The following is a 21,798-nucleotide window of genomic DNA, read 5'->3' on the forward strand; positions in this document are numbered from 1 at the left end:
CATGGACTCTTAGTGAGTGGCACTGATACCTGCAAGATCACCTGTACCAACACTGCTTCTGCCCAACAATTAAAAGCACATAGCAGGTGGCCTAGTCTGTTTTGCATCACTCCTAATGCAACATGCTGACTCTCACTGTACAGCATAATGGTTAATCTTTATTTGTGTGGATCAAGTGTTTTTGCCCATAAGCTTTATGAATTTTAATTTATTTCATTTCATTTTTACATTCAGTTCCAGGTTGCTTGCGAAGGTCTTTCTTATACAGGGTAATCTACAGGGGAAAATCATCCAATGAATAAGCATATCATTATAACACAGTTTTGAAATTATTGGGTGTCACAGGGGTATTTGAGAGCACTTCACAATTCACTTTTCTCCCTTTAAGGCAACATCTAATTGGTTAAACAATTTACGTTCAATGCAATAAATGGGAAACTGGGTCTATCGCCACCACATTGGATTCAAGTTTCACATTTGACGAGGCTGCTGTGATTGAGATTTAAAGCTTTCATTTATCTCAGCAGGATGAAGCACCCTCCAGTGACTATTAGAAAAAAGTGTATTTTTAGGCATTCATGGGAAATAGTCGACTGAAATTCAGCCAAATAAAGAAAAAGGTGTGAATTTCTTGATGTCAGAGTAACAGATGACTTTTTGTATATATGCAAAATGAAAAAAGCACAGTGACAGATATTAAAAATATATATTTGCTGCATGTTCTGAACATGTATCTATTAATTATATTATCCATATGATTTATATTCTGGTTCAAAAGGTCATATGTATTCATTCAGAAGTGTACAGAAAAGTCCTGCACAAGGGGACCATCAACACTGCTCATGCAATGTGATTCCCTCTATCCATTGAACTGAACAGGAAAACATATATCAATACTTTTGTCAGAGTCTCCATGCCTGAAGGGAGTTCCTATATTAGACCACAGCCATTTAAAGTGTCTACCTAAATAACAATAATAACAATGTAAAAAAACTGGAATTAATACTAGTGGAAAATAGAAAACGCTTTTGGGGCCCTTCTATTGGTCTTCCAAGTAACTTCTCAAATATTTCACTAAGCAGTTTCAGTGTTTGGCCCCATGCATGGCTTGCCACCATTTTGCACTGCTGGGTTGTTACATTCCCGCCTTCTTGTCCGTTGTCCTCCAGAACCTGCAGACCAGCTAGACCAGCAGCTCCAGTTCCCATCTATAGCAACATCTGGAATAATAAAAGGTTAAAATCAGGGTTACTGTAAAAGTATTACAGATTTGGTGCTGGCCCGGTGTCAATCTTCCTCTCTTCTGCTAGTTCTCCTTATTTAGGTTCTGCGCTAGCAAACATCTTGGATATGGTGAGAGTGACCATGCATCAAAGTGATACATTTAGCTGTGAGCAAGACGGATTTGAAATTGATAACTGCACCTGAATCTAAAAGACATTTCTTTATCACACACCATGATACTGATTCATTTAAAAACCTGAAACATTATTCAGGGTGTAGTAACTTAAGAACTTACTTCATGAAGGTGCCTTCTCCAGATCAATTCATAGCATGAACATGGAGGCTAAGAAATAACCTCATGATAGATAACTTAACCCACCCAACACCTTAAAATGGTCACATAAATATTTATAGTCAGGCAAGAGGTACAGGTGGTTTACATGTGAGGTACAGATGTATTAGCAGGGGGAGCTCTGAAAGTGCAGATCTTCCAGTCTGCAGCAGATACATTTCTTCAAAGGTGTCTTTCCTCAAGAAGGAGGCTGCCCAGCCCTGAGCACTGGGGTACCAAAGAGTTCTCAAAGGCACTGATCAAGCTGTCTGTCAACTGACTCAATCCACACTTCCAAAGATCTCTTTTCAGGTAGCAGCCTGACGACCATTGCAGAGGGATGTTTTTAACAGCACAGACTGGCAGTCAGCTGGCTAGATCTATACCTTGAAAGGTCTCCTTCCTATGGTAGGAAGTTACCCTGAGCTGGGAGGGAGAAAGCAAGAGGGCCAGACTAGTAACAAGCAAAGAAACACACAGTTCTAGGCAATCTCAGGATTTGTACAGCACAGGAAAAGCAACCAGATGGTTGCAGACTACAAATCCCACTATCCTTGAACATTGGCCATCCTAACTGGGGCAGATGGGAGTTGTAGTCCAAAACATCTGGGATAGTGCATGTCAATGCTTTCAGAAGAGAGATTAGAACTGAGAGGTGCACCCCCTCTGCACCCACAAAATATACATATTATAGAATTATATTTTAAATAAATAAATAAATAAATAAATAATAATAATTTATTATTTGTACCCCACCCATTTGTGTCAGGTAGTTGTTTATCGCTTTGACATCTGATGGGAGGGCGTTCCACAGGGCGGCCGCCACTACCAAGAAGGCCCTTTGCCTGGTTCCCTGTAACTTGGCCTCTCGCAGTGAGGGAACCACCAGAAGGCCCTCGGCGCTGGACCTCAGTGTCCGGGCAGAACGATGGGGGAGGAGATGCTCCTTCAGATATACTGGACCGAGGCCGTTTAGGGCTTTAAAGGTCAGCACCAACACTTTGAATTGTGCTCGGAAACGTACTGGGAGCCAATGTAGGTCTTTCAAGACCGGTGTTATATGGTCTTGGCGGCAATTGCCAGTCACCAGTCTAGCTGCCGCATTCTGGATTAGTTGTAGTTTCCGAGTCACCTTCAAAGGTAGCCCCACGTAGAGTGCATTGCAATAGTCCAAGCAGGAAATAACCAGAGCATGCACCACTCTGGCGAGACAGTCTGCAGGCAGATAGGGTCTCAGCCTACGTACCAGATGGAGCTGGTAAACAGCTGCCCTGGATACAGATTTGACCTGTGCCTCCATGAACAGCTGTGAGTCCAAAATGACTTCCAGGCTGCACACCTGGTCCTTCAGGGGCACAGTTACCCCATTCAGGACCAGGGAATCCTCCACACCTGCCTGCCTCCTGTCCCCCCAAAACAGTACTTCTGTCTTGTCAGGATTCAACCTCAATCTGTTAGCCGCCATCCATCCTCCAACCGCCTCCAGACACTCACACAGGACCTTCACCGCCTTCACTGGTTCTGATTTAAAAGAGAGGTAGAGCTGGGTATCATCCGCATACTGATGAACACCCAGGCCAAACCTCCTGATGATCTCTCCCAGTGGCTGCATGTAAATGTTGAAAAGCATGGGGGAGAGGACAGAACCCTGAGGCACCCCACAAGTGAGAGCCCAGGGGTCTGAACACTCATCCCCCCCCACCACTTTCTGAACACGGCCCAGGAGGAAGGAGCGGAACCACTGTATGACAGTGCCCCCAGCTCCCAGCCCCTCAAAACGGTCCAGAAGGATGTTATGGTCGATGGTATCAAACGCCGCTGAGAGATCCAGCAGAACTAGGAAACAGCTCTCACCTTTGTCCCTAGCCCGCCGGAGATCATCAACCAGTGCGACCAAGGCAGTTTCAGTCCCATGATGAGGCCTGAATCCCGACTGGAAGGGATCCAAATGGTCCGCTTCTTCCAGGCATGCCTGGAGTTGTTCAGCAACCACTTGCTCAATCACCTTGCCCAAGAATGGAAGATTTGAGACTGGGCGATAATTGGCCATCGTGGCCACATCTAAAGATGGTTTTTAAAGAAGCAGTTTAATAACCGCCTCTTTCAGCGGGTCTGGGAAGGCTCCCTCACGGAGGGAAGCATTCACCACCCCACGAAGCCCATCACCCAGTCCTTCCCAGCTAGGTTTTATAAGCCAGGATGGGCAATGATCCAGGAGACAGGTGGTTGGCTTCACTTGTCCAAGCACCCTGTCCACATCCTCAGAGGTAACAGATTGGAATTGATCCCACACAACTTGACTAGACAGGACTCTAGCACTCTCCCGCCCTGGACATACTCCCACGGTGGAGTATACTTCTTCCCGAATCTGAACAATTTTATCTGCAAAAAACTTTGCAAAATCATTGCAGGAGATCATGTGGCCTGTACTGGGCCCCGATGTCGCAGGTGGTGCTGCTAAATTGTGAACCACCTGAAAAAGTCTCCTGCTGCTGTTTTCTGCAGATGCAATAGAGGCGGCGAAGAAAGTCTTCTTCGCCATCGCTATCACCACTTGGTAGGCTCGACGTTGAGCTCTAACCTGTGTCCAGTCAGATTCGGAATGAGTTATCCGCCACCGGCGTTCTAGCAGTCTCAATGATTGTTTCATTGCCCTCAGATCCGTGGAAAACCATGGGGCTGTCCGGGCTCCATGCAATCGGAGAGGGCGCTTTGGAGCCAAACAGTCAATAGCCCTGGTTAACTCTACTTTCCAGCAGGCCACCAGGGAATCGGCTGAAAGGCCATCAACATGGGATAAAGCATCCCCTACCACTCTCTGGAAACCATTTGGATCCATTAAGTGGTGGGGGCGGACCATCCGAATCGGTCCCACCTCCCTGCAGAGGGGATGGGTCGCAGAGAAGTCCAGTTGCACCAGGAAGTGATCTGACCATGGCACTTCTTTTGTTTCGCTTTTACTTAGTGTCAGATCACCAACATCCATAGAGGTAAACACCAGGTCCAAGGCATGTCCGCGGCTATGGGTTGGGCCAGACTTATTCAGGGACAGCCCCATGGAGGCCATGCTTTCCACGAAGTCCCGAGCGGCCCCTTGTAAGGTCATGTCGGCATGGATGTTAAAATCCCCTAGAACAACCAAGCTAGGTGTCTCCAGGAGAACATCCGCCACAACCTGAAGCAGCTTGGGCAGGGAATCCTTGGTGCAGCGGGGAGGTCGGTACAGCAAAAGGAATCCTGTACTGCCCCTATTGCCCAACTTCCAGAATATGCACTCGGAAAACTGGGTCTTCCCAATAGGACGCCTGGTGCAAACTAATGACTTCCTAAAAATCACTGCAACCCCCCCTCCCCGCCCACATGACCTGGGTTGCTGTGCGCAAGAGAAACCTGTTGGACAAGCAGCGGCAAGGACAGGCCCATCTGCTTCATCCAACCAAGTCTCTGTTACACATGCCAGGTCAAGTCCTCCATCCATGATCAAGTCATGGATGGCAGTGGTCTTATGAATCATTGACCTGGCATTGCACAGCAGCACCTTCAGATCATGTGGGTATCCCTTGCTGATTCTAGTATCCATCCGGTCAGGACCAGACCCAGAGGCAGGGATAGTCCTCAGACAACGACTAAACCTGCCTCCTCTGTAATGACATGGTCTGGTCTTAGCGTAACTCCTCCTCCTACCTGTGATCACTGAGATCAGTTGTCCCAGTGCATCCCCCCCTGTGGAACATGCCCCAGCCATTTTGTTGGCTGGGACCTACTTTGGCAAACCTTCTTAGATGAGTAAGAAAAGGATAGCTAGCATCCAAATAGCTTTGGATAGTTTAAATATAAAGCTGTATGTAAATACTTCTAAATAAAAACAAATACATCATTCTGTAGTCATTTTCTCCCAATAGTTTGTTCTTTTTCTTTTTCTTTATAAAAAAAATCCTTTTAATCTCTTACCTGTCCTTAGTGTGTTTTCACAGGCAAGACCCCGATGTCCCAGGGGGCATATACACTCACAGTGAGTCCCTGAAAAACACAATAGGTAGAGTCAACCCATTCTTCTGAACCCATTTTATATATAGACACAAAGCCTCAAGAAGCAGGTAAAAAAAAATTGTAGTGCAGAAAGAGTAGGAAGCAATCAGCACAGTGTTGGCTCTTTCCCAATCTTTTCTAAAGAGGTGGCAGTAACAACACAGGAAAAGCTGACCTTGTACTTCTGCAAGAGGGTTGTAAATGGGAGTGCTCCTCGCCCTTATCTCAGTAGTGTTGAAACTATGCTTATCATGAACACTAGTCTTCAACAGGTTGTTCAGGAGCCACTACTAGACTGCAGCCTGATCTGACACTAAAGAAAAAAGAAAGAAAGGGGTCCCTAGTTGCATGCTTCAGTTAAAGGTGGGGCTGGGTCCCAAAAGGTTGAAAACTGCTGATCTCGCAGAACTTGTGATGCACCAAGCCAAATGCAACCCACCACCAATGTATAGCTGCCTACAAGGGTCTTGGTGAGCCTCGTGTTTTGCCAGTGTGAGAGCCAGTGTGGTGTAGTGGTTAAGAGCGGCAGTCTCGTAATCTGGGGAACCGGGTTTGCATCTCCACTCCTCCACATGCAGCTGCTGGGTGACCTTGGGCTAGTCACACTTCTCTGGAGTCTCTCAGCCCCACTCACCTCACAGAGTGTTTGTTGTGGGGGAGGAAGGGAAAGGAGAATGCTAGTCGCTTTGAGACTCCTTCGGGTAGTGATAAAGCGGGATATCAAATCCAAACTCCTCCTCCTCCAACAGGTGATGTGCAAGACCTCTGAGACCCTGGAGAGCAACTGCTAATCAGAGCTGCCCCTACTGAGCTAGCTGAACAAACGGTGTGTCTTGATATCAGACAGTTCACTCTCTCCCTGTCTTTGCACTGAGACTTATTGGGTAGCTGCTCACAGCGCCGATCATTCTTGATGTACCGATACCCTAACAAAGTATGAAGACAGCTTCATATGTCCGAGTGACTCATTTTATTACAATTCAAAAATTACTTTCCCCTGTGCAGTGAAGCCAGTGTCGTCTTCAAAGCAAGAGCAGCCCAAAATGTGAGCGGGGTGGGGGAAGCGCTCAATGCAGAATCTCTGGTGATGATAATGATAACAGTCTTTAGCAGTTGCAGATGGCATTTCATCTTCCAAGAGCTGGGAGAAACACTAATTAATGGCCAGAGAGCTAGTCAGCTTGCTAAGCTTAGCAAAGCTATTTCCGAAAGAGATTTCAAGCAGATTGCAACTTTGTGTTTTATGCATAATTGAGTTGGAAAAGCCTTCCTAAATGTAAATGATTAAGATTACATTCCACTTGCCAAAGCAGCACAGTCCGCTATCTCGCTGCACTGCCCACGAAACAATAGTGACATTTAAATGAATATCTCTTCTTATTATATTCCCTTCATGATATTTAATGGGAAAACGAAGACAGCTGGGGCAAAAGCACACTCTCTCCTGATCAGCGATGTCGGGCATGAAAGGGGAGAGGCCAGATCTTACCTTTCAAAAAAGCATTTCCATTGCCCTGGCACTGACTGCAGTGACAGCTACTCGTTTCCTGTTGGAACTCTTCCAGGGCACGCCTCAAGTTTTGTTTCAGAGTATTTGCATTTGCAAAGGTGGTGGCAGTTGCTAATTCATACAGTGGCTCCACCTATGTTGAGAGGGGAGAAGTGGTAATATACTTTAAATTAAAAATGTTTTTAGAGTGCATTGCAGTCATCCAGTCTTGAAGTCACCAATGCCTGAACTACTGTGGTCATGCTTTCCTTGTCCAGAAACAGCCATAGTTGTCGTATCTGTCACAGCTGGTTAAAGGCACTTCAGGCCACTGAAGTTACATAAGTTCAAGTTTTGGATTATAACTTCCATTAACACTGACCATGCTGGCTGTGGGCCTCAGACCCAGCACCAGTGTTTGCTCAGGTCTGGCACTGACCCCAGGGCTCAGAAGAGCCCCTCATTGGTCTGACCCAGATGTGCCACCCATCACTACTCTCCCCTCAAACCAAGTGGTGGGTGGGCATCAGTGGCACCTTTGAAAGAGAGTCAAGCTCAGCTTCCCTCCACAGTCACTGTCTTCAGAGTTAATACTTGAACACTATGTCCATGATATCCACCCCTCGCAATCAGATTTTAATAGCTATTGTTAAACTAGAGTTGGGGGACCTTTTCGGGTCAAGGTCCATGATCCTGTGATGGTAATCTATTGGGGGGGCAACTTGCTTGTGGGTAAGGTACAAACCAGCCAGTGGGCACAGCCCCAGTTCCTCTCTCTTTATCTGTTACCAGCTTTCACTCTCTTTCTGAACTCTCCTTTCTCCTCAGCAAGTGGAGAAAAGATTGCTATCAACAGAGGTCTGAATTGTTAGCCTACAAAGGTCTTTTGAAATGAGGCTTAGGGCTACATGCAACCCAAGAACTACAGCTTGCCCACCCTTAGGTTTCAATCCAAAGATGTGCCAATGGAAGGAGACCAGTAGAAGGTGATTTTTGTATCCCTTCCTCCTCCAGAGTAAACACTCCAGAATAGGGATGGAACAGAAATTCAACTCAGTTTTCATTTAAAGCTGAATCAATGAAATTTTCACTTTCCAAAACAAAAGTGTAGCCATACTTCAGAATTCGCACATCCAATTTTTGCAATGCAGTTCTCCAAATAAACAATGTTTGTATAAATGCATATATATGGGGTAAGTGTGCATAAAAATGAATACATGGGGGGGGGGGGAATAACATACAAAAATATATTTTGGAAATTGCTTGCAAAAATGTTAAAGCTGCGTATAAAGTTGTGTTAAGAGAAATTTGTACAAGAATGCTAATGAATTTTCATGAGGATAATTGCACATTGCTGCAAAATGTGGAGAACTGAATTTATGATCAGGGAAATGAGAAAGAGGGAACCAAAATTGACAGATCCTCCAATCTCTACTCCTGAATTGGGTGGAAAATGCTTTTTTAAAAAATGGACGAGGACACCTTCCATGAGAGCACCCAACCCTTAGGAGAGACATGGGAGCTCCTTGGGGAAGTCAGGGCACTGTAAAGTAATCTTCTACTGACCGCTTGTAGTCATTTTTCTGGTTAGAAACTAAAGTGAAATTTAATTGATCATGTCTTTTCTCTTTCAATCATATAATCAAATTTATTTTTCCATCTTGATTACATCACAGTTTCAATTCCAATGTGAAAATTTGAAATTCACATACTTAAATTTTAGCAAATTTGTACAAGCTTTGTATCCCCAAACACATTTCAGTGTGTCAGTATAGCATTGTGATTGCTTTACATCACCTTCATCCGGATGATTTCAGGGTTGTACTGAACAGCATCTCCCCACTCTTGCATCAGTTCTGCAGTGGGCAGGTCTTTGTAAGCAAGTGTTGTTATATATTCGCTTGCACCTCCACGAACAAGGGCGACAAAGTCCTCCACAATTTTCCTTTCTGCTGTGTTATCTGTAGAGGCACAATTAAACACATCAGTTCAGATTACATGTGCATCCGTACATGAATATTTATCATCTGATAACTGTAACATCAAGCAATGATTTAGACAAGTGGAAAGACATCCTGCATAGAAGGCTGCGAACGGAATGTCATCCTTCCTTCTAATAATGAACCCAGGATGTTTCAGAAGGATAGGAAAGGAAAAGGAATGCTCTTTTCCTTTCAAGCTTTCCACTCCCTGGCAATAAAATCCCCTGATGATAAAGCTTTGGTGCGCCAGATGTTGCTGAACTACAACTCCCAGAATCCCTGGTAATCGGGCATGCCTTCTGGGGCTGACAGAATTATAGTTTAGCAACATCTAGAGGGCCAAAGGTTATCCACACCTGATCAGGTGTTAGTAGTATAGCACAGCAGGATAATGCAAGGTATTTTTTTTTAATTAAAAAAAGTGCCCATCAAGACTTCTCCACTCTTGAAACTTCCCCAACTCCGACCTGAATAGCACAAGATTCCTGCACCAGGTTGTCTAGAAATGTGAAGAGGAACACGCCATTTAGCAGCTTGGGACACTGCAATGTCCACTTGTACCACCTTAAATTTAATATTGTTAAACAGAGTAAATATAAGCAACGAGCTCAAGTGAGTAAGGAATTATTCACTGTTTCAGGCAATCATTTTTAAAATAGTATCTTTGTGATCCTCTAGATTAGCTTTCTGGTGTCCTCAAGAGATTTTGTCTTCAGGAGATTTTGGATCACAACACTAGTCTGCCCCAGCCAGCATGGCTATTCAAGTTGTAGTCTAAAACACCTGAAGGCCAACAGGTTGGGGAAGTCTGCTTTAAGCCCTGTTTAGAATTACTATTTTATAAAACTATCAAAGATCAGCCATGCCTTACTTTAAATTGATTTATTTAGTGTGTCTTTTGTAAACTGCTGATGGTCCTTTTTCTGCCTTCCTTTTCTCTTTCTTCATTTGTGTTATTATTTTAGTATGTTTTGAAGGATATATACAAAAGGGCTGCTATTTTCTGTTTCCTATGTTTGTAACAACCACTGAAACATTATAGCAGCCCATTGTTTTTCAATGAACTGGTACATTTCAAAATAAAACACGCTTTTTACAGAACTGTCTCCTTTAAAACTCACATTTTATCAACAATTACAGTCACCTTTTAACAAAATTTTCTTTTTGAAACAAGTATTTTGTTCATGAATGAAATTTCTAAATTATTTTTTTTAAAAAATAACTTTTATTAAGTTTCCATTTACCAAATTAAACATATCAAACCAATTAATCCAAATTATAACAATACACATCATATAATCCAATTATTTCCCAATTGTAATTTTTTTTGTGGGGGGTACCCATGCTTCTTGATCGGCAGGAGTCCAATCCTCGAACATTTCTTCTGCTGTCATATTTAGAATGATATTTCCAGTCCCTCTTCACAATCCTTGTCGTTATTCATTTTCCTTTCCATTCACCTCCGAATTATCTCCGCAAGTGGGTTAAAAAAAAAATTATTTCTATTTCTGTGTGGATTCTATATTGCTCTCTCGTGAATCACTCTCCTCCAATAGTCCAGACATTTCCACTCGAGCGGGCAATTGCCATCTTGTCATTCCGATGAAATACAGTCTAAAGCCCGCTCTTTAACTTTCCAGACCTGTTGCATCGTAAATTAGTTTTTTCCAGGAGGGCTGCCCCTTCCAGTTCACAGTACCATCCAGATAACAAATCTTCGGCTCGCCCTCCCTGAGACCAAACTGCAACAGATGTCTGTCCTTCTGTATCAAATCTCAATTCTTACTGCGTCACAAAGAGAGCCTTTGTTTTTCCAAGTCCTTCACAGAATAAAACCTTTGAGTTCATATTATTTTTTCCCCACACTGCTAGTTTTTAACCCCATTTGTCAAGTAGTTATTGTGACGGATCTTCTAAGGGAGGGGGTTATTAGGTAATCACATGAAACAAAAAATAAAAAGTCATTTCCCCCCCCTTTCCGTTCCGTTGCCTTCCACATACCAGCATGTCTGTAGTGCTTTGATGTAATCTTCTGTCTCAATCTTCTTCCTTTCAGTGGCATAATTATTAGCAGATAAAACCTCCTGCCTCTCTCGAAGCATGTACGTTAGCTTCCTCCAAATTTTTCCTCTAATTGTTTATTTCGAGCTGCAGCAGCTGGTGCGCGATCAGAGACAGCGTCCAGGAGAGCCAGACACCACACAAGGGCTTTGTGCCTAGAGCCCTCACCCCTTCTTTCGAATCCGGGGGTGATTTATGGGCACAGCAGGCAAGGCAGTGTTCCCCATTCTCTTGGGGCAACAAGGGAGGCAGCATACTCCCATATCAGCCTCTTAATTACCTCGTGTGAGCCGAAGAGATGGTATTGTCGGCCATCTTCCAATGCACCCTTAGCGGCCCCCCTGAAATTTCTAAATTAGTGTGTGGATTATTCACATTCCTTGACCGTGGTTCACTTACCTCCAATTTCTTTTAAAATGTCATCACAACCTGCAATTGATATTCCAGCTGATAGATAAACACCATAAATATTTGCACCAACTTTGACTCCGTGATTTGTACAAGACCGGACATCACTTAAAGAGTAGCCTTAAGGAGAGAGAGAGAGAGAGAGAGAGAGAGAGAGAGAGAGAGAGAGAACACAATATTTATTAAAAGAAACAGGTCTGGATCCGAAATCTGTGTGAGTGTATGACACTTCCACTATCAGGAATAATGCACCCAACCCCAGCTGCTCCGAGTGTCTCCTGACCCTCTGGATCCATGTTGCTGGGAATTGCAACAGAGACAGAAAATGGGATCATAGGAACAAAAGAAGCTGCCTTATACTGAGTGAGACCTTTGTTCTATCTACCTCTGCATTGTCTACTATGACTCTCCAGCATTTCAGGTAGGTAACAATCCCAGCCCTACCTAGAGATGCTGGGGATCGAACCTGAGACCCTCTGTATGCAAAGCAGATGTTTTCCACCACTAAGCCAAGGCCCCTCCCAATTGGCGTTGGGTAAGCAGAAAACAGGGGGACGCAGGTGGCGCTGTGGGTTAAACTACAGAGCCTAGGACTTGCCAATCAGAAGGTTGGCAGTTCAAATCCCCACAACGGGGTGAGCTCCCATTGCTTGGTCCCTGCTCCTGCCAACCTAGCAGTTCGAAAGCACGCAGTGCAAGTAGATAAATAGGTACTGCTCCGGCAGGAAGGTAAACAGGGTTTCCGTGCACTGCTCTGGGTTCACCAGAAGCGGCTTAGTTATCCTGGCCACATGACCCGGAAGCTGTATGCTGGCTCCCTTGGGCAATAAAGCGAGATGAGCGCCGCAACCCCAGAGCTGTCCACAACGGTCAGGGGTACCTTTACCTTTACCTTTACCTTTAAGCAGAAAACAGCTAGAGAATACCCCAGAAGGATACCCCATATAAGGAGAATACCCCATATAAAAACAGGTGCCTTCCTGTCTATTTGGAAGGAGGGGGAGTTTAACCCATTGCCCTACCATGGTCTTGATGGAATCAACCCTCTGTTCCTGCTATTTCCAGTGGGAGGAAAGCTGTCATTAGCACCAACGGGAGCTTTCTCCCCCTTGCAAATAGGGGCTTGTGTATGAGGTGAACAATGATGAGTTAAAGCTCCTCAACTATTTGTTAAACAAACAAACAAAAACAGCTGCACAATGCCAAAGTATGCAATAAATATCACATCTACCTTGGCCCTTAGAGGAAGACTTGGGCTACTATCTATATATCAATATCAATATCTATCTATATCAATATCTATATCAATATCTATATCTATATCTATATCTATATCTATATCTATATCTATATCTATATCTATTATCTAAACATACACACAATGAAGGATAAATTCTTCACTAACAATAGTAGTGCAATCTATTCTATTCTATTCTATTCTATTCTATTCTATTCTATTCTATTCTATTCTATTCTATTCTCTCCCTCCACAGCTGTGTTTCCAATGAAAATAGCACCCTTCACAAAGCAATCATGCTTAGATTGGGGGGTGGGGTGGGGGAAGCTCTCATAGGCTCCCATGGGAGCTTCCCCTGGAAGTCTGATTTCTATACAGGGGTGTGAGGGCTGAGGTGGAGAGGCCACAGGCTAGATGTGTCATGGCCCAGATATGGCCTAAGGGCTAGTAGTTCCCCATACCTGTCCTATCCTCTTGCTATCCAATAAATGAGAAAACAGATTGCATGAGATTGGAAGCACTGAATCTTCATGACCAGGAATTTTACAGCTTCCCATCTCCTGAGCCCCCACATCCCCTGGAAACTCCCTGGAAAATGCTGCAGGACTTCCAGAGCATCAGCCACTAGAGAAATGTTGGTTGCACAGAAGTGCTTTGTTTGTGTGCATGGACTTCTCTGGATCCGAGTCACTGCATGTCATAGAGAGGAATCCAGTAAGACCTTCTACAGACAGTTTGTCAAGCTCTCGTTGCCAATGGGTAAACAAGAGACTGAAGCTATTGATTAACAGCCCCAAGTTCTCTTTGTTCTACACAACAAACACTAGCCCTTGTGAAAGCACCATCCATCAAGCAGTAAGAGCAATGTCAGATAGGAGAGTCGTCCCAGTAAATTATTTACCGCTCCTCAGAGTCCTACGATCTGTATGCTTACAGAAATGGAGAGGAGTGGCACAACTAGAAACCTTAGAGAACCTACAAGATTGAGAGGGGGTTAGCTTCAGATTTTATCAATGGATTTAGCCACTTTATTGTTCTTGGAAAGTGTTTCCGAGCTATTTTCAAGTGGTTGAAAAAATACTTTAACAGTGCAACCTTATACACCCCTGTGTGCACAAAGTATGTCCCACAAAGTTAAATGCGGCTTCCTCGCTGGTACTGGATTGTAGCTTAAATGACCATCATTTCTGTGATGCTTATAGGCCATAGTCATCATACAGAAGCAACAAAGGAAACACGAAACATTGCAGATATTTCTGCATGATATCAACCTACGTGACAATAATTATCCCATACTAAATTTCCACTTATTACTTATTACTTCATTGTTATAAATGCTGGGATTTAAAAAAAATAAAATTCCACACCTTCAAGTGGTTTGCATTGATCTAAAATAATAAAAGCAGCAAAATCAACAATCACACACAAAAACAAAACAAAAACGGAGTCAGTATTAAAACCTGAAGCTAAAACAACAGAACAGCCTGGCAGAATTAGAAGATTATTAGATTTCATTGTTGCTGAACTTCTGAAAGCGCAAATAAACTGGTGGGCCCCGGTTCTTGCAAATCTATTCTCATATATAGATAAGACAACCGAAATCCCTAAAGAATGGGGACTGGCTATAATTGTTCCTATATTTAAAAAGGGCAACCCCTCTGATCCATCTAATTATAGACCAATTAGTCTTCTGAATGTGATCTGCAAACTTTATACAAAACACCTATGCCTAAAATTGTGTGAATGGTTAGACCATAATGATTTGTTAGAAATTGAACAAGCAGGATTTACATCTGGACGTTCCACCATTGATCACTGCTTAGTGTTAGATTATTTTGTTTATAAGTATGTGAAACATTGGAAAAAGTCATTGTATGCGGCCTTTGTGGACCTAAAGGCAGCATTTGATTCTGTATCAAAGAATCAAATGGAAAAAGTCATTGTATGCGGCCTTTGTGGACCTAAAGGCAGCATTTGATTCTGTATTTTATTTAACATCTATGTTAACTCCCTGGTCACATGTTGCCGTGAAATCGAAACCCATCCCCCCGTGTTCTCTAATGGCAGAAAAGTACCAGTTTTAATGTATGCGGATGACGCTGTTCTTCTCTCTCAAACCAAAGTGGGCTTGAAACGTGCCTTAGGAAAGTTTAGTGACCAATGTAACACTGAGCTGTTAACAATTAACTTTGCCAAAACCAAAATTGTACATTTTAACCGCTCCTTCAGGAAAGATAATTGGAGCATAAAGGGAAACGCCATTGAACAGACTAAGATCTTCCAATACCTAGGCATTACTTTCTCTTATAATGCCAAATTGTCAACACACCTGACCACATCAGCTATATCAGCAGGAAGAAGTGCAAATGCCATCCTTAGATTATTCAGAAGGAAAGGAGCTGGCTTCCTCCCGATGGCCCTTAAAGTTTTCCAGGCAAAATCGTTAGCCCAACTCCTGTATGGCTCTCAAATTAGCCCTTCTACCAACCTTAAGACCCTTGAAACAGTACAATCAAAATTCTTAAGATCATTATTTGCTACCCCAAAGTGTACACCTAATGCAGTCTTAAGGCAAGAGGCAGGACTGCCCAGAGTGGAATTAAAAGTCTGGGAGCAAGCAATATCCCTCTGGTTGAAAATCCATTACAACCCTAAGGGACTGTTACCTTACTTCCTGGCTGCAGTTCCCTATCCTCCTTGGCTTATGCAAATAACTAACAAGATCAAACAAATTGGCCTAAACCCTGAAAATCTTCTTATTGGAACTCTGAACAAGGCTAAAGTAATTATCACTCAGAGACTCTACGATGTCGAATTACAACAAGAAGACGCCCTACTCCCGGAGACGTATAGATCTTTAAAAGCTTGGTCTAATTTTTCAGCTGCCCCTTACTTAACTAACATCACTAACGAAGCTTATAGATGGGCTTTCTCCAGAGCCCGCTTTGAGACAATGCCCTCAGCAGTGCTGTACGGCAAATTTACGCGGGTACCAATGCATGCGCGTCTCTGCCCCTGTATGTCTAATAAGGTAGAATCTGTCACTCACATCCTTCTATTTTGCGAATTCTATAGTGAAGAACGAGCTCAACTTATTTTGCCGCTTTTCTCAAAATTTATACCCCTTCAACATTATTTGGAATCCTCCCCCGAAATTCTACGAAAATACCTTCTGGAAGATTCCTCAAGCTCAATATCATATGAGGTGGCCAAATTTTGCACTTTAGCAATCAGGAAGCGTAAATCTCTTTTGTTGAACGGCACACTGCGAAGCTCCCTTGTGTAATAATTTTCTTTTTTTTCTTCTTCTTCTTCTTGATGCTGTTGTTGATTTCCCTTTGTATGATATTGTGGTGTTCTGTGTCACTGGCTTTTGCCGCAATAAAACTTGACTTGAGATTATTAGACTTTCCAGAAGGCCAATTGTATGCATCTGTCACACCTCCTTTGAGAAAGGAGAGCTGGAGAAACTTCTTATGAATGACAATTTTGCCTTTCTTGGTGGCCGGTCCTGTAACCTCATTACTTCATCTCAGCTCTTGGGGGTGAGGGAAATGAATACTGTATACAAGAAGGCATGGTGTCAGATAAATACCTTCCTTGTTCCTTAAGGGACTAAATATCAATATGACTTGTTACATTGCCTTTATTTATCTTGTTTCATACTCAGGAATTAAATTCTAGATTAAAAAATTAAATAATATATATGCAAGTTTCCAAGGCCCCCATTGTAAATGTACAGAGCTACAAGCCAAATGGTTAGGCCTTGAAAGTTCTGTGTCAAAATGATAACCAGGTCCATTGGGTTCGGGAGTCTAAGATAGTGGGATTGGCAGCATCACACATAATAATAGTAAATGCTCAGATCAGACAGATGGTTTTAAAATCTGAGCAAATAATAACAAACAAAGTCAGCAGCAGAAAGATACAGACATGTAATCACAAATATTTGTTGCTTTCTCATTGAAAGAGCCTGACAGTCAGCATCCAGCTAAATCAAACAAACAAATCTCTTTGCAGGAAAATGAATTAATCAGGTAACTATTGCTTTACTCAAATATGCCACCTTGTGTGATGTCAAATACCTATGCTGGGTTCAGAACATTGTTCCATGTCAGCATAAAACAATCTGGTTTGTCTACAGCCGTCTCTGCCCACATACCTGCTCTTTGAAGCTGCTCATCATTCAAGATCAAAGTATATTCATAAATTCCACCAAGGGTAGCTTCAGTAATGTAATGTGTTCCGTAGTCTCTGTAGAGTTCTCGATATTCCCCATAGCTGTACTCTAAAGGCAAGCGAAGAAGTCTCTGGAAGAACTCATGGTGAAGCATTAAATTCCGACTCTTCAGTTTATATTGGGCAACTTCCAGTTCGGAACGGGCATGGATAAATTTTCTAGACTAAATTGAAGCAAATGTATTCAAATGAGAGATAGGATCTTTGTAAAGTCTTCCACCATTGCATTACAAGGCCCCCATATATATTTATACATCCATAGATATGTTTACAACAATCTGTGTTGCTGCTTGCATTAAATGCATTTTGGAAATACAATAATATATGAAAAATATATCACACTGAACCTCAGTATGAAATAAATGTACAGGTGATGATGATGATGCTTTGACTGATTTGTTACCTTTTACGTTTGTTTCAAGGTGACTTATAAACCACTGCAAATAGAATTTAAAACAGTACAAAAACAACTGAAAATAGGTTTTAAAATGATACAACGCTGAGTTGTATGGTAGTCTATGGACTTTGTGACAAAGATACCCAGACTCATGTCTAAGCCAAAAATATGAGAAAATGTAATAGCAGAGTAACCTTCAAGAAAGTTGTGCCAGCTAGATGTATATTTTACATTGGGGGGGGCAGGGGGGATATATGTATAGCTAACTAAGCGTATTCACAAGATTCATTCATCGAAATAAATCTTCAAGCTTAATTAGTGAATTAAAAATACAGTAATTATTCTGGCACTGAATCAAATTTCCTAATGCACTTGATAAATAATAATAATAATTGTCAGTGCTATTTTTCTAGAAAAAGAGGTGCCGAAACTCACCATGAATGCCTCCCTCATTCTCTTAAAATGGCAATGGGACCTGAGAGGTACCGGAACTGAGTTCCAGCTGGAAACCCCCCCCCCTCTGAAAATTGTTTTGCCTAAGTATCTAAATCTTATAACCATTTTTTAAAAAAAATCTTTATTTTTTCATATCAGTGATAATAAAGTTTCTTCCCCCCATAATTTTGTGAGCTGGAGAATTTGAGGATTTTGTAGTGCTGAAATCCAGTCCTGCTTTTTAAGTATCAAGTGGTTTGTTTTGAAATAAATTCTACATGGATCGGTATCATCTTCCCGCAATGAAACTGCGAGTATTTCATGCAACCCACACTGCTTTCCTGAACAAGGCATTTCAGTGGATGCACCGACTCTTCCAAGGTGAATAGGCTTGGTTCAGTCTATAATTAAACTATGTAAGGCCTGCAAGCAGTTTTCATTGTATATTACTGTCATGACTGCCCTGCAGTGGAATAGCTTGGTTTCTTTGCTTCTATTGCCATATTCTGAACTGACAGCACCTGTCTTGTTTCACCAGTCTAACATTAGCATGGCCTTTTATGCGCATGCTGACATCCCTCTGGAAATTCCAAGGACAGGAAGGCAGCCATCTCAGAAAGTACCCTTGGAAAAACAGATTCTTAAGCAGAAGTGAGTGGTGGGGCATCAGGGCTTTGAACCCAGCCTTCCTGTCAAATTCCGATCATACCTGCAGGGTACTCTCACACATCCCCTGTAGCCTTATCCAATAAACGGAAATGCACACTTTCACATGGCCAGATCTTTTGCATACATCCCTCCACAGACATTCATTCCAATTCCTTCACAATATATATGCTTGCTGCCCATATACATCACTGCACAACTTTCTTTCCATGGAACCTCCCTGAAATTATGGATCTGTGTAGCATTCTGTTATTGTTTGCATGGTGATTTGTTTGTTTTTAAAGTATATATAGATCACTTTTCAGGCAGACCTCACAAAGTGGCTGACATAAGGTTACGACAATGATAGGCATCACTTTAAAAAGAAAAAGGGGAAAAGATTACCATACAATAAAAACGACAACTCGTTTAGAAAAAAGCTGTTACGGTATCCTCTTCATTCCCCCTTGGGGCATGAGGTTATGTGATAATTGGCATATAGGTTTATAATAAAGCAATAAAAACATACTTTAAAAAAAATTTAAAATGGATCATCTGTTTGGGAGGGGAAAGCAGATAAGTGTAGTGTTTGGATTCAGGGCCCCCTAGGTGGTCAACACTGACACCGGTGACAACATGGAAATCCTACATATGAAGCCAGGACTGCAGAAAATGTGACCCAGCAAGTCATTGTAGCTGCATCCACATCATACATTTAAAGCACTACGAACTGACTTCAAAGAGCTATGGCTTCCCCCCAAGAATTCTGGGAGCAGTAGTTTTGCAGGGGTGCTGAGAGTTGGTTGGAGACCCCTATTTTATGCTCCTAGATCTATAATTTCCAGACTTGCCACTGAAGAGAGATGGATTGTTAAACCACTCTGAGAACTGTAGCTCTGTGAGGGAAACAAGGGTCTCCTAACAACTTTAAGCACCCTTAACAATCTATAGCTTCCAGTATTCTTTAAAGGAAGCCATGACTGTTTGAAGTGCAAAGATCATGCTTTAAATGTATAGTGAGGACTGAGTAATGTGTCAGAATGATCCCAGACCTGAACCATTGTTTTGGAGCTTATTCAGAAAGGGTGATGTGACAACAGAAAGAAATCTCTGAATATAATGATTTTCAGCTCTAAATGTGGTGTGAAAACATTTGAGCAAAACTAAAAACACCCTTACTTTTCCTAACTTCAAAACACAGTACACAGTGTTTCTAAAACTGTCCATGTTCACTAAAATGAACCTAGAGTTAAGGAGAAGCATGTTTACCGTTGAAGAAAATCGTTTTGTCCTCTGAATGTACTTCTGGTACCTCTGGTCATCCTGACTGTAACCAACTTCAAACATGCCTGGTATTTTTATGCCAATGCTGAAGCTTTGTTGTTTCGCTTTTGCCTTGGAGACATTCTCTTCAAAACTTGAATAAGATTCATATTCAGTCAACGCAAATTCATATTTGCCTTTGGTCTAAACAAAAAACATGAATAAGGAACTTTTTGTATCGCGATTCCACGCCTAAAGTTATCATAATTTTTGTAGTTTTCATTCTATATATTTATTGCAAACCAATAAAACCAATAAATAAATTTATTGCAAACCAATATTCTGTATGTGACAGCAAATAAATGGCATTCATAATTAAATAAATACATAGTTGTCCACATGCAGACATGTTTTACACATAAGGCATATGGCTTGTTGGTAGAAAGTTAAGTGCCTCAACAATATATTACAGAAATATGTATTGCTGATTCATTAAAAGAGAGACAGAATCCTTAGCTGCTTTGCTGAAAATATGAAAAATCTTCCTTATGAAGGAAAAATGCAACTCATAATACCTGATATTATCAGTGAAGAGGTCTTCTGGATTATCTCTAACACACATATGTAGAGTACTTGAGAAAGCCCAAGTGACTTGGACTTCACATAAAACACATAAGCATAAAACATAAATATTTGGTTGAGCATTATTTTTACTTTAATAAATGACTTGATGTATCAACAATCCTTGGAATTTTAACTGCACATACAGCTCTTCAATACATACCTCTGCCAAATAGCTTTCTACATTGTATGGTTTTCTGAAATTGGTGTCTCCAATATACTGGGGAGAACATGCTCCAGCATAGTATTTATAGTCTAAAACCCATCCTTCCAGGTCGTTTGTGAAAATATTTAATCTGGGGAGAAGGGAAATGGATAAAGTTGCCATGCTTAGACATTGGTTATTCAAAGTAACTTATACATCTTCTTTTGGCAACATATTTTAGTACATATGAGGCCTATTTTGGTCCTGGAAAAACTACACAATTTTTTAAAAAGCAGTAATGCAGCAAATGGGAGGGGGTCAAAATTGGGTCTGTCTATCAAGCATACTGATTTTCCCAGACAGAGTGAACAAATTATATTCTGTTACCACGCAGGAGAGAACCTCCAAAGTATTATGAATTTTTTCATACTTGCACTAATTGTAACCCACTAAGCTGAACAGAACCCAGCAGTCAGGTGTGGCAGTCCATGAGAGTTAAAATGGTTAAAACCTGAAACAGTTAAAACCTGTTCCATTGCTTCCTTCCTAGACATATATATGGGTGGACAGAGCCTTGTGTGTGAGGGAGGCTATAGTATATGGAATAGAAACATAGCAAGTTGCCTTATACTGAAATCAGACCGTTGGCTCAGTCAGTTCAGTATTATCTATACCAGATTGCAGCTACTGTGCTTTCCAGACTGGGGGACAATGAGGGGATGGGAGCGGGGGTCAGTGCACAGGAAACAGAGCAGCAGGACCCATCACCAGAGCCAGAGGGGTCCCTGTCTCCACAAACACAGCAGGCTCTGAGGTGCAGGGAGCAGCAGAAGAGGCTCTCTAGGAGGCTGGGACAAGCAATAACCCACTGCCCAGCTCCCTAGCTGTCCAGGTGGAGCTCGCTATGTGATTCTTCAGCTGGAGTAGGCTCAGAACAGGTGAGGGTCATTTGCCTCATTAAGCCCAGATGCTGCAATCATTGAGGTGCTGTGTCTGCTCAACTAACTACCCATGTTGATGCTCCAGGATCTCTGTGGAACTTTGGGCATGTGGACTGACCCTGGACTGGGAACTTGACATACTGACTTGCCACCAGGTAGGCCAGGGGTTTGGGACACCCAGGGTGTAGATTTTTTATATTTTAAAAACGTTCCAACATTAATTGTATTGGACCTTTGGCTAGAATGTATTAGTCCTCTTTTGGTGTGCCTGCACTTTATGACTCTTGTTATAAACTCCTTTCCTATCTGGCACAAATGGTCACTCAGGATGTTTTGCTACTTCTGCTTTGA

The 21,798-nt window shown here is 42.2% G+C and overlaps 1 protein-coding gene across 1 annotated transcript in view; it reads right to left on the minus strand.

Annotated features, from left to right (window-relative positions):
• Positions 1 to 138: 138 nt before the first annotated feature.
• C8B (complement C8 beta chain) overlaps positions 139 to 21,798 on the minus strand; it is a 40,241-nt gene continuing 18,581 nt past the window's right edge. Inside the window, exons 5-12 of the mRNA XM_081867204.1 lie at positions 20,525 to 20,657; positions 19,747 to 19,944; positions 16,924 to 17,164; positions 11,516 to 11,644; positions 8,871 to 9,034; positions 7,074 to 7,227; positions 5,507 to 5,575; positions 139 to 1,220 (exon numbers count right to left, since the gene is read on the minus strand). Coding sequence (XP_081723330.1) covers positions 1,075 to 1,220; positions 5,507 to 5,575; positions 7,074 to 7,227; positions 8,871 to 9,034; positions 11,516 to 11,644; positions 16,924 to 17,164; positions 19,747 to 19,944; positions 20,525 to 20,657 — 1,234 coding nt within the window. The 3' untranslated portion in view covers positions 139 to 1,074. The remainder of the gene's footprint in view (positions 1,221 to 5,506; positions 5,576 to 7,073; positions 7,228 to 8,870; positions 9,035 to 11,515; positions 11,645 to 16,923; positions 17,165 to 19,746; positions 19,945 to 20,524; positions 20,658 to 21,798) is intronic.

This window comes from Podarcis erhardii (genome assembly GCF_964252035.2).
Source record: "Podarcis erhardii genome assembly, chromosome: 6".
NCBI classification, from domain to species: Eukaryota; Metazoa; Chordata; class Lepidosauria; order Squamata; family Lacertidae; genus Podarcis; species Podarcis erhardii.